The 16,278-nt window shown below is 35.2% G+C and overlaps 1 protein-coding gene across 10 annotated transcripts in view; it reads left to right on the forward strand.

Moving 5' to 3' along the window:
• The window catches only part of EPHA7 (EPH receptor A7), a 166,450-nt gene that overhangs the window by 64,224 nt on the left and 85,948 nt on the right, over window positions 1–16,278 (forward strand). The window contains exons 6-7 of one of the 10 annotated variants that reach the window (XM_080587448.1): window positions 1,835–1,929; window positions 3,298–13,688. The exons of 8 other annotated variants lie outside the window; for them this stretch is intronic. In XM_080587448.1, coding sequence (XP_080443574.1) covers window positions 1,835–1,926 — 92 coding nt within the window. In that variant the 3' untranslated portion in view covers window positions 1,927–1,929; window positions 3,298–13,688. Of the gene's footprint in view, window positions 1–1,834; window positions 1,930–3,297; window positions 13,689–16,278 lie in introns of those variants that run through there. One more of the 10 variants, XM_080587440.1, reaches the window with a different exon arrangement.

The raw sequence follows: 16,278 nt of genomic DNA on the forward strand, positions 1-16,278 counted from the left end.
TTCATATCACATTTTGACTCTGACTGTAGCAGGTTTTTGCACATCAGTTTGTGGCTGAATGACATTTGATTTTTTATTCAAGTATACTAGAAATGTGATTTAATTTGTTTTTCAAATGGGTATCAAAACTCCCCTGTACAGCTGTACCATAAAAGTTTTTTAGAAACAGATATCATTTTTTGCCAAGATACTAAGAGAGTTCTACTAGAGACTGTGAATTTTACAATATTTAGAAATAAACATAGTAGGAATCTACAGTAGAGCTTTCAGCTACATGAAGACAAAGTAAAGCTTCAGCTTCACACAGCCCAAGCTCTGATTTAGGTATAGACAGATCAAGTTGCTAGGTATGTTAAATGTTTGGTAACAACCTGCTGGGAGGAGCATAACAGCCACAGGGCTGTTACTTTCCTGTGCACTGAACTATTGAAATAGCAGGTTATGTCATCACAGTCAAACGTGCTACTAAAGCAGACTTCCACCAGTTACAAAACAAGTAACTATGTACTTGAGGAAGAAAGTGATATGAAGTACAATCTGTCCAAAGAAAGGAGAGATTTGTTTGCCAGGGTGAAACAGGAGACTTGGAGACACTTTTTGTTCTAACGTTACAAATATATACTGAACATCTCCTCAGATGGACATCCCCTCAGGTACTGCAAATGTCTTTTTAAAAATAGTGATGAAAATCTAAACCTAATCCTGAAAAGAAAAATGTGTGTGGTAGCATCACATTTTCTATGACTGTTTCCAGAAAGGTTTGTGAAATAAGAGCTCTACTTCTGACTCCTGCTAGGTGAGTTTTTAGCCTTTTGCTTTTTCTTTCCTTCATCCATAGTTAGATTGCATCTCATGGTGGTAGGTCCTTTTAGACTGAATGGGAGCTAAACAGTACTTGTGCTTTATTATGCAATTTGTGTAATGCAATTTATTATACAGTTAGTTCTGTAAAGACCTGGACTAACTCAAAGACTTTCAAGATACCTGCAGTTCAAAAACAAGAAATTGCTCGATACAATTATATATGCTGATACACAGTTAGTGTAACTAGTTATCTCATGTGCAAAGAAAGGTTTCACATATTTGATTTTGGCAGCAGAACTGCATCTCCAGATCTTCCTTTTTCCACTTCCAGTTAACTGTAGTATGATATCTGGATGAAGTATCTATCTAAGTGCTGAACACCACCAGTAGGATTTCATGAATGCAATGCTATTTATTTGGTATACTGGCCAAATATGTCATTCCTTTTCCAAAATAATTTCATGTTGATGACTATGAGAAGTAGGTAAATATCTGTTCTGAAACTTTAGAATTTCCTTAGGAATTTCTGTTAGGCAAAATAGTAGGATGATTATATATAGGCCTAAGAATAGGGGAGAAGTACAGTGGAGAAACTGGCAAAAGGGAAAGCCTGTTCTGATCCTGTCATAAATGTTCTCAGAAATGTCTTTAGTTTGTTTGGTGGAGGTTCTTTTTTCTCATTTGTACCTAATAGTGATGCTTGCCTGTGATACTAATAGCTTGCCTTATAAAAGCATGGTGAGGATTTGCTTTTCAGTATTTACAAAATAGTTTTGAGCTCCTTCAATTAACAAAACTGAAATCATTATATCAGTACATCAGAATAATATAAACTACTTAAATTAATCTAACAAAAACCGCTGTACTCAAGAGTTCTAAGAATGTATTTCAGTAGTGTAATTTATTAAGATGTTTCATCTGTTTATGTTGCCTAGAAAGAATACAAAGGATTCAAAGATCATAGTTGTTGCGAAATAAGACATTAGATATTTTGACCCTGTATTTCCTAATCTTTGATGGTTTCTTTCAGACCTGTTGAAGAATTCAAGTCCCATTGTCACTAGAACAAACAAAATCCTCGAAGTGCACAGATGCTTTTCAATGAGAAATGAACACTATTGAAAGGTGCTATTGCAAATACATAAGTGCCATCATAACTGAAATGCTAATTGAGCTTGTATGTACTAAATTAAAAAATTCTTCAACTGTAACATCTCTCTAGAGTGAAACATTTGATGACAGCATGGCAATGAGCCAGCCCACTGTAATGATTCCTGTGGAAATCTTTAAGAGAGAATACAGCTTATAACAGGGAGAGCTAAAGAAGTTTCTCCATTAAGCTTAAATGATAGAATAGCTAAGTGTGCAGCTTCTATCTAGATGGGAGAGATTACTCACATTGGTGCCTATTTAATAGCTGAAAGATCTTTGTGGTGAATCTATCACAGCTAGTGTAGTTAGTATGCCAAAAACGTGCTGTGTGAAGGGGCAGTGAATGTCTCAAATCAAGAGCTTAAAGCAAGGTTCAGTCCACCACTTAGTGTTGAGGTTCAATCTCATAATTAACTGTCTAGCAAGAGTCGCCAAGTATATTTGTCCAGCATTTTAAGACAATATATTTCCAGTCTGATTTATATATGTGTTCTCATTAGAAATATAGTCAGAGATTCTGCTGCTGCTCTTTCAGGACAAATCATATTTTATTCGGCTACTTACTTTTTATTTGTTGCATATGCCAGCAAGCCTACTTTATTTATTTATTTATTTATTTATTTATTTATTTATTTATTTATTTATTTATTTATTTTAGGAAGAAAAACACAGTTTTAGCTAACCAGGCTATTAGGTGAAAAAATACAAATCTTTCATTTCTGGTCCACGGCCTTCCAGCTGTTTTGGGGAGTACTGATAGCCCAAGAATGGGTGGTTCACTTCTGGCAGGCAAGGGTGAAGATAGCCAAGCTTGTCTGGAAAGCTAGAGCAAAGTAAAGGTCCATGAAGAGCTGGGCTTGATCCTCCTAATGCTAGTGGGGTAGTAAGAAGAGAAGACATAATAGTGATAGCCATTGCTGACTTACCAGTGATGACATCTCCACGGGCAGCAGCAGATTCTCCAGGTTCTGGAATAGTCCCAGAAATTAGTACGACTAGACAATTTTTGCCATCTCTGACATTTTGCTGACCTGCGTAGTTTCTTTGGCTTTGCTTGTGATACAAACAGCCCTGGCTCCATGGGCATGTTCCTAATTGAACAGTTATATCTACTACTCTTTAATTTATGAATTGTTTTGTGCAGTTTGGCATTTTTGTAGTTCTTTACTAGTAGAGTCAAAATATATCATAGTATCTATTTCTAGAGGAAATTCTTAGGGCAATTTACTGAGGAAACCATGGTTGAAGCCTGCAAATTGACTACAATAAAAATGTTGTCCTCAGTTCAATAGTTAACGTTAAGATAGGAGATGCTGATTATTTTTTTCTTTGCTTTGTTAGTGATGAATGGAAGCAAATTTGATGCAGACAGCAGTCTGGTGGAATGATGCAGAGCTATCTATGAAAACACCTGTACTAATCCACCAATGCAGTAAATTATAGCTACAAGCAAAAGACATTGATCCAAGCGGATCATTAACAGCTTTAACCAACTGATCCAAGTAATAGGGTAAATGAGAGAATGTTATCAAGATCTGATTTTTACAGCTGTCAACTACAATTGTTAAAACATGGTAACCACTTTCTCTCAATTTCAACCATTTTATGACTTAAGTTTAGTATATGCTACTGTGGGCAGCCAACAAGGATCAATTAAGTGGTAAACTACACAGGAAAAAATTGCCCAGCTATCATGCACTCCATTTACCAGGAGGTCAGTCACAAAGGGAGAGATAATTGCTGCAAGCCAGCAAAATTAATCGGGGATGAGCCAGAAAGGATGATGTATGTTCTGTGACAAAGTACGTGACAGAGATGTACGCACAAACCTGTAGCTGCTTGCCTTGTTGAGGACACAAGGACAAGAGAAGGAGACCTGTGAAAAACAATTAGCGTGGCTTCAGAGTGAGCAGTTCTTAATTATCCATAACATGTCGACATCAGATAATTAGTGTCCCAATTTTTAACAATATTTGGTCATTAACTACAGTAGAATAGAGAAGATAAAGAACAGAGCCATTTGTCTGAGCTATGTGTTACATAACTATGTCTGCCTGTGAACATAAGTCAACTAAATCATGTTCATGAAAATGACACAGAAATCTTCTTATTGTTCAACTGATATAAATGTCCTAAATTCAAGCTTATAACAAACTGCATTTTATGTTTCCAGAAGGTAGTTTGTTAAGACTGTGATAGCAACCTACAAAATAAAGCAGGCTTAAATGACAGCTGTAATTTAAACCCCCAAACTTGCTGATTTTTCATCTGTACTCTTAAATTTTCAGGATAATCTACACAGCAAGCAGGATAATTCATATGACTTAGGCCATTTTAGTATTCATGCTAATATAGAAAAGGCTATTTTTAATTCAGTTTCCTAAAGAGACCAGGCTGTGTGAGTGTGCTATCTGTGTATCTCTTTGGACAATTTTCTTTCATCTCCTTTCAACATTTTTTGATCATTTTTAACTACGTTTGACAGAACGGTAGAAATCTTAGACTCCTACATGAAGTTAGCAGTCCAGTGAAGACCTGTACCATACTGAATGAGATAAATCCTGTATCGGATGTAAGTGAATCCACTTGAAACACAGAAAACTGTAAGAAAATTATTCACAAAACTGCTGGAATTTTCTAATGTTAATGAAAGAATTCTGAAAAGTGCAAAATGGGGTGTTTCTTATCTTTCTTCCATCTTCTTTCAGCTATGTAAAAGCACAACAAGACAGAGGATAAGAGGAGGAGATGCACATACACATATATATGCATATTTGCAGCTTATTTTTGTTAATTTCTCTTCTACTGTATTTTCCAGACTTTTTAAGCCAGATCTCACTTCCTCTGAACTGACCTGTAAGAACAGGTCCTGCCATTGTTATTCATAGCTTTTCTTTTTAAGAATGGCTCTCCTAAACTTTCACCTATGCTTCAACAGTTCATAGTTGTACAGGATTGTCCACTGAATCCAGAGTTTCCACTCATGTTTGCATTTACAGAAGCAGACCCTCAAGTTTCTGTATCTTCTTTCTCAGACTTGCTGATGGATGTGTCTAGCATCTCTCCTTCTGATAGTCTCTGTCATCTAAGTGTTTCTCCTTTTTGAGTACCGCATTTCCTACTGTGTCACAGAGTGCTCATTTTTCTTCATAGCACCCAAGCTCTTTTCATAGTAGCAGCTGAGTCAGCAGGCCAGATTCAGAGCCAGTAAACTCGGATGCTTATGTGGAGAAATGCCATTTACTTTGCTAAAGAGTCTATTTAAGTTCATAGAGTCTCTAATCAAGCCTGTGAAATGAGGAATTCAGTGGTAATATTTCAGAGCCAATGCTCTAATGATCTGTCTCTGTGGACCTCCTGTGGAATTATTCCAAATATTCCCCTGTGTAGCTGAAATCAGAATTTCACCCTTAGTTCTAAGTATTTGTATTGCAGCTTAACTAGCAATGAAAATGGAAACCTGTCATTGTTCTTTATATTGTGTAGATTTAATCTCATGAAACATTTTAGGACTAAACATTCTGCTCTTTGATGTTGGCATTAAACATTAGCATTTAAATCTTTGGTGGATATTTACATTGTTGTAATCAGTGGAGATTGATAGGTTTCTTTAGGGAGTGATTTGGAACAGAAGCCAAATTTAGGAATTGTGCATTGACTCATCCTTAATTACAGAGGAAGCTTTAGATTACCTTCCCTATTTAGTCACCTAAATTAACTGCCAAAAGTAAAATGCCATGAATGCCCCCTTCCTCCTGCCCCCATATATGCAAATGTTAATTTCTGCCACAGTGTTAACAGTAAATATTTACATGATTCTTTTTATTTTCAATAAAATACTTAACAAGTACATTAAAATATAATTTATTGTCTTTAGGATTTTAAGACTTCTTAAAAAATAGTTTGCTAGTTCTAATAGTAATTCAAGTTACTAAGACTGTTTGAAGCTTTTTTACTGTTGGCAGAATTAGCTGAGATATTTAGTGAGGATATGCACGTACAGGTGTGTCTTTAGGGTTATTTCATTTGATTACAGTTTACAGCACTAATGTTAAAAAGTTTCAAAAATGTAAATTATTTATTCTATGCTTTCTTTCTACTTTAATAGCAGTTAAGAGCCTCCATTAGGTGGGCTGCAGGTGCCTTACAGTTTATCTTACCTACAATAATGCAGTGATGACCACCCATCAGCATTATATACATTTGTGTAGGCAATAAATTAGCTGAGCCGTGCAGTGGCACAGAATAATTACAAACAGATAACCTTCCATGAGCAATAAATTAGAGTAAGTGAGCTCCTTCACCATCCTCCTGGGAGCAGTTTTTCAACCTTTGCCCTAGAAGGTACCTCAGGCTCCCAGAATATTATCGCGGTTGTGATGCTTTAGAGAGTAATTTCTAGATGCCAAAGAGGAAACTACCTTTCGCACCTTTGCTGACTACAGGAGAAGTAAAGGATGGAGGTGATCTCTCAGTCAGAAAAGTCTCATCCTGCTTAGCCATTTATAAATCAAAACCAAGAGCTCAAATGCTCCTTGGATACTAGCAGACAGGCAGTGAAACCCTAAAGCATCATGCATTCCATGTTTACAAAAGCTATGCCCACACAAATAAGGCCAGGGTCCATGGTCAGGACTAATGCTTGCAAAGTTATACCTGTTTATCTCCCCAAACTGTGTGTCTACATTGAGGTTTCCCACCAGGGAAGAATCTCGGCCCATTCTAACTGTAGACTCGTGTCTGAACATTGCCTAGCAGGGAGGCAGCTAAACTAAATCCGTGCCCAACAGGCTAACCATGCTAATGAACTAACAGCATGAGCAAAAGTGTGTGTATACCCCATCCTCAACTCTACCACAGTTTAGTTTAATAGTTTAAGCTCACTAAGTTTACTGAGCTGTATTTATAGATTAAGAGGTCTATAAAATTTAACTTCTTGGAAAGTACTGTAATAGGCTAATCTTAAAGTGACAAAACTATGCACAAAATCAGCAAAAACTACTTTCCTGGGGGAAACACCACAGCTGCCAAGTATGGTGAAGATAGTGAATGGTTACCAAGCCTCTTTTCTTATAGACTCCTGTGAATACAGAATACTTATGCAGATTGGGAATAGTAATGCTCAGTGCCACAAATTCTGTTTTGAAATTTGTTTATGGTTTAACATTGGATATACAAAAAGGGTTTTGGTTTGGACTTCATATTTTCAAAGTTTACATTAGTTTTCAGTATTCATTTAAATTTTCATTTCAACAACTTGCTATGAGGCCTAGGGAAGGGAAAAAAAATCAGAGGACACAAAAAATAGTTTAGAAGTTATTTATGAAACATGCAGAATTGTTGTTTCAAAATCTGGGAAAACCTTAATTATATTTTGGAGAGAAGAAATTAAGTAAAGGATTTCAAAGGTCTTCTTGCTTATTTGTGCTCTGACTCAAAGGCAGTTTTAGGTTTTTCTTTAAACCTGGTAGGCTTCTAAGGCCTTCAAAATGGCTATTTACTGCTTTTAAAATAAAGAAAAGGATAGAATAAATTTTCTTTTCATTTAACTTCCACTGAAAAGTTAGATCACAACCTAAAGAGTTGTGATCTCAAAAATCCATTGAGATAAGAAGGTAATTATTCAGTTATTCATTTTCGCACATTTTAATCATCAAATTTTACATCCAAAGAAAGATAGTTTTGACATTTCCTCTAAAATCTGAGAAATACTTACTCATGTAAATTTTTTTTTTTTCAATTAGGGAACAAATGCTTAGAAATTTGCACAAGCAAGCAATAAAATATGACTTGATCCTCTATTTTTTCTGTGTTCAGAAATGCATTTAGTTGAATGTTTTCAACTTAATCAGTACATCTCAAGGGCACCTTTGGTGTAAAAGGAGTGCAGTTTGACCCCTGTCGCTTTATAAAGAGTCACTGATCTCCATTAGACTGTATATCCCACTGGGTAGTATCAGTTGCCCTTTTGTTATTGTAAGCTCTTTCTCTTACTTTTACTGTTTAAATAAATATATTGAAGTTAAAGAGTTAATGACAAATTCAGGAAGTCTTGACTTAATGGTGATGAAGTGAGACGTATTTTGTGCCATTCAATGTACACAATTTATAACCCCGTTTGATTACCGCAGCATGTCCTCCATTTATAAGGATTGCACCCAGGGGACTAGTCAACTTATTAATTCATCACTTGCTGCCTTTTACGGTTGCAATACTCCTTTATGGGATACAAGCAGAGAGTTCTTGTAATCCGAAAAGTGCCAGCTGACTGGTTCCACTCTAGCTGACCCTTTGTCTGCAGGCACAATGCTGATAACTTCTCTAAGGGTTCCTCTTTCTCAGAGGCTGCATTACAGTCCTGCCTTTTGTCTTAGGATGGGAACGACACCGTGGAACTGCACTCAACAGCCATAGTTGTTGCAACTGGCAGGGAGGAAAGGCCTTCCACAAGTTAACCTGTAGCTTTTTTTAAGTGCCTTTTGATTTATCTGTCACCTGATCCATCAGCAATGAATAATTTTCATGGAAGGTGCACTTTAATTACCTTCCCATTTGACTAGCATTATCATGCCCTATCTAGGTAATTAATCTCACAAAGTATCCAATTTCAGTCTTTATTGCTGGCAGGCAGGCCTTCTGAATTATATGTGCTTGAACGGGCATTGGGTTTGTTTTTAAACCAAATAGGCCATGAAACAAATCGTGGGTCCCTTTTTATTTTTTTATGTTGTGGTCTGATTGCTTTGCTTGCCACAGCTAAGATTTGCACAATGTAGAGCAGGAATGGGCACTGGTAGAAAATGGTGGATAATACAATGATAAAATAGCAAAGATCATAAAAGTCAATCAGTCTCTGAAGAAATAGTTACCATATTGTGAAACTAGGTAACAAAAATAATTTTTCACTCTTGAAAAATGTATAGCTTTTACAGTATGAACTCTGTATGCCAAAGTTTCTTTGTAAAGCTGATGCATTCCTCCCAATATCAGAACAGGAATTTGCAATTGCGTTCAGGTTTGTGTTTCATTGCTCTGTGGGTGAAAGACAGACCTTTAAAAATGTACTTTTGAATCAGCAGATTAAATATCCTGGTAATAAATTTGTAGAAGTTGTTATTATTTTTTCTCATGCCTGTCTCATTAAAAATGGTAAAGAGTTAAGGTATTTGGAAAGCTGAACAAAAACTATCTCCATGAGTGAAAATAAATAATACTGTAGTGAGAATGTTTCATTCAGTTGCCTATGCTTTAGACATACTATGTCTATTTTTGAACTTGCTTTGCAATTTTTGTGAAAGTGTCTTATCTCCTCTGTTTCCTCTCAATTCCCTTTCCACCCAGCAAAGAACATTTTTTACAGGTTAAATTTTACAAAGGTTTTGACAGAAACATCTTACCTCAAATACACTTGAGAATTCCATGTGAATTTTCACAGGTCCATTTCCTAGACTATGGAAATAAACGTACTCTACAGCAGAAGCTGATAAGAATGTGTGCTTTATTTAAGGTTCATTTATTGAGTACAGAACAGATTTGTTGAATTAGAAAAATGTTTTCCAATAGAATTAAGAAAGTATGAAATTTGTAAAGGAAATTATGAAATCTTAAGATAGCAAGATTTTTCTTTCTTGTCATCATTTTAAGTTAGCCAAAACAAGCTGCTTGATATCCTTAATATCCTTAATAAAACCTCTTAAAATAAGCAGTTTTACAAAGGCAGTATTGAAGTTGTAGCACTGCTTCTTCTTTACTGTTTGCAGGACTTCTTTAATATCAAAATTTGATTACCCACCAGAAAATTTGCTTTCATATTTAATGGAGTGTTATCGATAATAATGATAATGATGATAATGATGATAATAATAATAATAATTGTTATTATTAATTTGATTGTAAGTTTTCCACATATGAGAAAATTTAGTATATTTGTGTCTTATGCTTAGAAATATTTTAAGAGAAAAAAATCTGAAAATATTTAACTAGATGAAAAGCAGAGGCCATATAAGTCTCGCTTCTACCACTTTGAACTTCAGAAAATGAAGACAATGAACAGTATGGAGATTGATTCTGGAACCCAGAAACTTTCACCTTTAGGTCACTAATTCAAATTCAGTCAACCCAAGCAGTGACCAAAAATTGTTACCATATGACAGTTGTTTGTGAACTGTGTGGAATTTAAATGATGATCTCAGTTCATTTTCTTTTTCATAAACATCATCATAAGCAGTGCTTTTGGAAGTCACTCAAAAGAGAAGGTAAGATAAAAGGAGTGTGACCTAGTAAACTTTTCACTCCTGGTAATGATCCCTTCAGGTGAATGCAGTAGCTGGAGAATTTTACATTGCTGATGTACCACCAGAGAGAATTTGTAATTGTACATATTCTCTGGATAAAGAAAGAATAAACTACTTCAGTAGTTTATTCCTTAAATACCATATTTTAATTAATTTGTGACCCAGTGTCCTAGAATGATTGCCAGTCTCATGCATATAAAAAGAAAAAAATCAACTTTTTTTTTTTTTTCCTGCAGCTTTACTAAATGATAAACTGATCTCTTTAGTTTTGCTTGCAGTTTGCCAGGAAAGAACATATTTTAGTACTCAAGTAATGGTTCCTGACATGTATATTTAGATTTCCATAATGCTATTATAGTAACTGTTTTCAGTCACAGGAACATAAAAAGCCTTAAAAAAGAAAACTCAAAAGAACTTTATTAAAGTATGGTCATTTGCAGAGCATGAAGGATCTTTGCCAGCTGCCAAGCTTTAGCTTTGCTGCTAACTTTGAAGAGAAATACAATATTTGGTCTGAAAAGTATTTGTGTTCTCCAGTGTCACAACTGATGTTGAGACAAGGTACAGGGTGCTTAATTAGTCTTTCTTCAAGACTGTGGCTTTAACAACTTTTAGAATGCTGACAGAGCAAAAAGCATGTACAAAATAGCCATTTTGAAAGGTCATTTAAGGTAATGTACAGCAGCTTTGTCAGTTGAGACAAAGAATGGTCTACTGGTTAAGGCACTAGACTGGGGCTCTGGAGATCCATGATAAATTACACAGTCAGTCCCATAGGCGTCTTGTGTTACTTTGGATAAATGACTTAATCTCTTCATGCTGCTGTTCTTCTTGAGAAGAATGAGGATAATGGGACTTCCTTGCATCAAAGGAGCATTGTGAAGAAAAATCCATTTGTGTATAGATACTATTTTGCTAGTGGCTATAGAAGTGCTAAGATAGGTTGAAGTTATTAATCTTCCTGCTTTTTCTTTTTTCTTGTTATAATGTATAATGGAATTAAACGCTTCTTTTCATGTTAATCTAGAGCTGCTAGTCTTCTTTGTTCAGAAATGGCTAAATTCTTCTTGACCGGAATACCTGTAAACTTCCCTTGACAGACTTTTTTTGTCCCTCTATGTTTTCCCTGGGAACTGTAATGAAAGAGAGATTGTAAACAGGACTAGTACAGTATATCAACAGCTTTTTAAGAAAACTTGGGTCTTGTGGAGTTTGGCTGGAGGATTCAGTGAGCAGATAGCAGGATTAGCCCTTAAGGATATTTTAACAATATACGTTTATTTAAAAATCCTGAGATTGTGACCCTTCTGAAATAGTTTGTTCTTGCTGGAACTTTGCTTTTAATCACTAATCATTATGACATTTTATTGGCAACCTAATCCTTATGATTCCTTATGCAATGTTCTAGATAAGTATCCCATGGGACAAAAGCAGGTCTTTAATATAGCAGGTTTTAAACTGTAATATTGATGCATTCCTCCATTGCCTAATTGCACCTGGGAAGATCTGTTCTTGTTGCAGTTAATAAGCTGCTCACATAGTACTCGAAAATAACAAGACTGGTCACATTAAAGTTCTCTTTCATGGCTCATATTTTATGTCACCCCACAACTCCAAATGAGAGAAATGATTTTATGGAAACCAGCACCATTGCTCTATATCTTTGTGTAAAAATACTTTAGGATTTTTTTTATACTGACAGTGTTCCAAAACTTAGGTGTCACCTTTCTGCCACATCACAACACCATTAAAGCTCAAGAGGTTGTTCAAAAATATGGGCATATGATTTTTAGCTTTTGTTGTAATTGCTCTGGGGTAAACAATTTTAAATCTGATGGTTTTCTAAGATCAAACAAAAATATGTGCAAAGGACAACTGACAATACTAAATTGTGGGGACCAATTTTGTTATTTTTATTTTTCATTAGGAATACAGCTTTGGAATAAAGTCAGTCGTAGTCCAGAAATAAAACTGTAGACATTCAGCAAATTCAAACCTTTAATAAAAGTGGCTACCACAGAGTAAATTTTAGAGACAAACACTGAGCACAGTTTCCCACAACCCCATGTGATGATGAGCAAAGGCAGAACTATCAAGAATGGATAAAGTTATTAAATGAATTCCTTGTCTACACATTCCAGAGATTTATGGCCAACTTTGCACTATCCTGTCACCATAGGACTAAGGAATCCTTACCCATATATGGTCTAACCTGAAGTTTCGATGTTTTTTTTCTAATCTTCTTTCCTTTCCCTTCTCCAGCCCTTCTCCTTGCCCCTTCTCTTCTCCCTCTTTTCTTGGCATTTTACAATCACTTAACTCATTAATATTGCGTAGAAGTTAAAACATTGCAATTCACTTACAAGTCAAATTCCAAAGGTTTTCAAAATTAATGTTATTGCTCTTATAAATAAGGGTTTTAGCTGACACCACTATCAATTAATATAGTTCATATTCTTGTAAAGCAGTTAGGATTTGTATGGAATAGAGTTACATCTTCCACATGTTTTTTGAAACAGAGAGAATAGAACTTACTAGTCCAGTAAATACTACAGTGTTTTTTTTTTTTTTAACACCATTGTAGTAAGAAAATAGAGCAAAACCATTATTTTTTAAAAAGAAGACAGAAATTGGAGCCTCTTTATCTTCTCCTGTGCAGCACAAAAATGTATTCAGTTTAATGTAATTCCATAATGCACTCCTAAACTGTCAGATTTCTAAATGTGAGCCATACATCATGACAGCACAGAACAATGTATTTTGTACCAAAGCAGTTCTATTAGGGAAGGTGAAAATATGTTAATCCTACCTCGATCATCAGGGACCTATATGGATTTGCAGTACTCTTTTAACCTTGAAGTGAGTAGGTGATACCACTTCTGACTTATCTGTTCAACTACAAATATTTTCTGTTTGACAATATTATTTATGACTTCATAGACATCACTAGTTATTATTTGCATGTATGCAAGCTACTAAAAATCTCAGAGAATCTTTTGTTTCACCTTTTTTTTAATGGAAATTCTCTGAGGGTTTTATGTTTTTTCCATAATTTGTATCCATTTCCAGTCAGAATAATAATTGTTATATTTTACTCTAGAAATTTTGGACATAAAACTGCTCACAGTTTCTTCTGCCCACATATTGCACTGAAATGCAGGCTAGTGTAGGAAAACCTGCCATAAATCTGTTATGCTCATTTATAGATTATTGCACTGAATTGTCTCAAATGCAATTTCACAATAAGAACACCTAAAATTACCATTATAAAGTATATTTTGACCTTTTGGGAAATGATCATGTTAGGTGACCAACACTAATTATATTATTAAATCCATTGCGGGGGGAGGGTAGAGAGAGAAAAAAAATACAGGTAAAGTAATTACAGGGATTACACTGGATAAAAGCCTTTATTATTATTATTATTATTATTATTATTATTATTATTATTATTATTATTATTATAGGTTATAAATTTGAAGTACTACCAGACAAATCTCTTACAGCAAAATATGCAAGTAGTTAGACTTTGGTACAAGGTTGTGAATTAAAAACTACTCATGTACTCATCATATGAAACATCTTGGGGAATTTTTTTTTTCTTTTTCTTTTTTTTTTTTCTTGTCATGAGCATACATAGAAAATCTCAAGATAAATATGTCAGTGGTGCAGATTTAATATAGTGTAATATCTGTGGAGATTACCTGTGAAAAAATAAAATAGATGAGGCTCAGACTCATAAGAGTTGAAAGTAACTTCTTCACTTTTGTGGCATTAGCTGCTGTATTTTTGTTCTTGCATTACTGTCTTCCATTGCTCTTTGAAAAATAAAGAGAAACTTGAAACCAGAGGCTTGGTAATGGGTTGATTAATGGCATTTGACTACAGATCAGTTGTGGTTTGTTTGTTTGTTTGTTTGTTTGTTTGTTTGTTTTTAATGGATATTTATACTTTAGATTGAATTTCACAAAATAATTTGCTTAGATTTTACTTAAGAAGTATGAAATCATTTATATTTTAAAGTTTGACAGAATTCTTTGGTTATGAGAAGTCCAAGGTTAGCCACATAGAAAATAAAACTTAGTCTTCAGCGTGGGTACAACATGGACTCCCCAAAGATGATCTTTACTGCGCTTCTTCAGCCCTGTGAGCCCGTGACAGCCTGGAGAAACCTCAAAGAGGTAGTTTAATTCTACATAAAAGTGCTAATTAGCTCCATTACATAGGTGAAAAAGAAAAGACACAGAGTGCTTGAAATGATCTGAGTGCTGAGTCCTGCACTCATAATGCAGGCACGAGTGTTCAGAAGGCAAGGGAATAGTTTCCTGCTACTCTTTAGTGTGGTTGCACGGTTCCTAGATCTCATGTAAAGGAAACAATGGGAGTGTTGTTTTGAGCACAGGGGAGAATAGGAATGTTTTATCAGTAGCCCATATTTAGGAGGGAATAAAAATAATATTAATTTTCACCCTCAGCTCCCTGTTTGTGGTGCGTGTAGAAAGTCAGGTGTCTCAGGAGTAGTGTTCAGAAGAAACATGCTGGAAGAAAAGCTGTTGAAGTTAGTTTGTTGAAAACTAACATAATTCATTTCCTTCTGCCTTTAATTGGTCATTGGCATATACTGAGAGCCAAAAAAAACTGTTCAGAGGTGAGTGTGCCAGTATCCATGCTCTTTTAGAGAAAAGATCAGGCCCAGCCTTTTGTTAATGAGGTGTTATGGGTCACAAATGCTCCTCCTGTCTTATTTTGTAGCCTGTGATATGGGAGTCAGGTTTGGTTCCCATCTTTAACTAATTAGTTTAACTGTGTTTCATTCATCCTTTCTCTAGGAATACCCTAATTTTTAGGCCACAGAATCATGTTTATGTGCAGTGCCTAATTTTATTCCTCCCCTGTTCTTACCCTTCTTTCAAGTGACAGATTCAACAGGAACAGCAAAGGGAAACTCCTTGCTGCCACAGATTACTATTCACACTCCATCTGAAACCCCATCTGATTACTATTCAGACCCCATTCAGACCCCATCAAATCCACTGAGAGGGAATGTGGGGAAAAATCACGAATGAAATGCCAGCTTAATTAAATGACTAGTAAAAGCAAGTGGTTGATTTAGTAACATGAGATATTTAGGCTGGAAATTGTAAGTTTTCTAACCATCAGAGCAGGGAGATACTGGAGCAGTCTTTTGATGGGAGTAGTGGGAGATATAATTTGATTTTAAGATGGAGCTTAGTCATTCTTTTGGAAGGAATTATACCAGGTGGTTGACTGAGATGGCAGGTAAACGGACACAGTGATCCCAAAGTACCCTTCCACTTCCACATTTTTAATTAGGAAAATACTTTCTATTTTGTTATGTTCTCTGGTTTCTCAGAAATGTTTCATCTGTAATTTGATGGGGGAATTTTTTATTGCTTAAAAGAGGTTAGGCATAGAAAAGCAAAATCTTTTTGTTGAGATTGCAGAAGTTTAGAAAATGGTATGTGAACTGGAGATGATGAAATAGCTACTTGTAGGGCAAAAAACAAGGGGGACACTGTTCTCATTGAAACAGATGGAAAAGATGTATAAGCAATGATGGCAGTTTGTGTAGCTGTTTTAATATTGATGTCAGAAGTGATAAAGCATAGAGTCTGTGTTGTTTTATTGGATAGCATAAATTTAGAAGGAGAGCAAGGGCTTATCACCAGTTTGTTTGTTTTAAATGAATGTTTTATTTGTTAACTTTTAAGAATCTGTAAATTCTGCATCAATGATACTACAAATATATTTGACAGTATTCTGACTTAACCATTTTTAACCAAAACACTGCTTTTTTTATAACGTGTAGGAGGACAAATCATTTGATTATGTTTTAGTCAGTAAAAGGAGTACTCCAAAATACTACTTTAGAGTGGTACTAAAGTTAGAAGATTTAATTTTATTTATTTATTTATTTAATGTTTATATTAACCCATTAATGATTTAGTATCATGTTCCCTCGGGTTCTGTCGCTGTCCCCAGAGAGCAGAGCTCAGAGCCTGCCCCT

This window comes from Anser brachyrhynchus, assembly GCF_964034855.1.
Source record: "Anser brachyrhynchus genome assembly, chromosome: 3".
Classification (NCBI taxonomy): Eukaryota; Metazoa; Chordata; class Aves; order Anseriformes; family Anatidae; genus Anser; species Anser brachyrhynchus.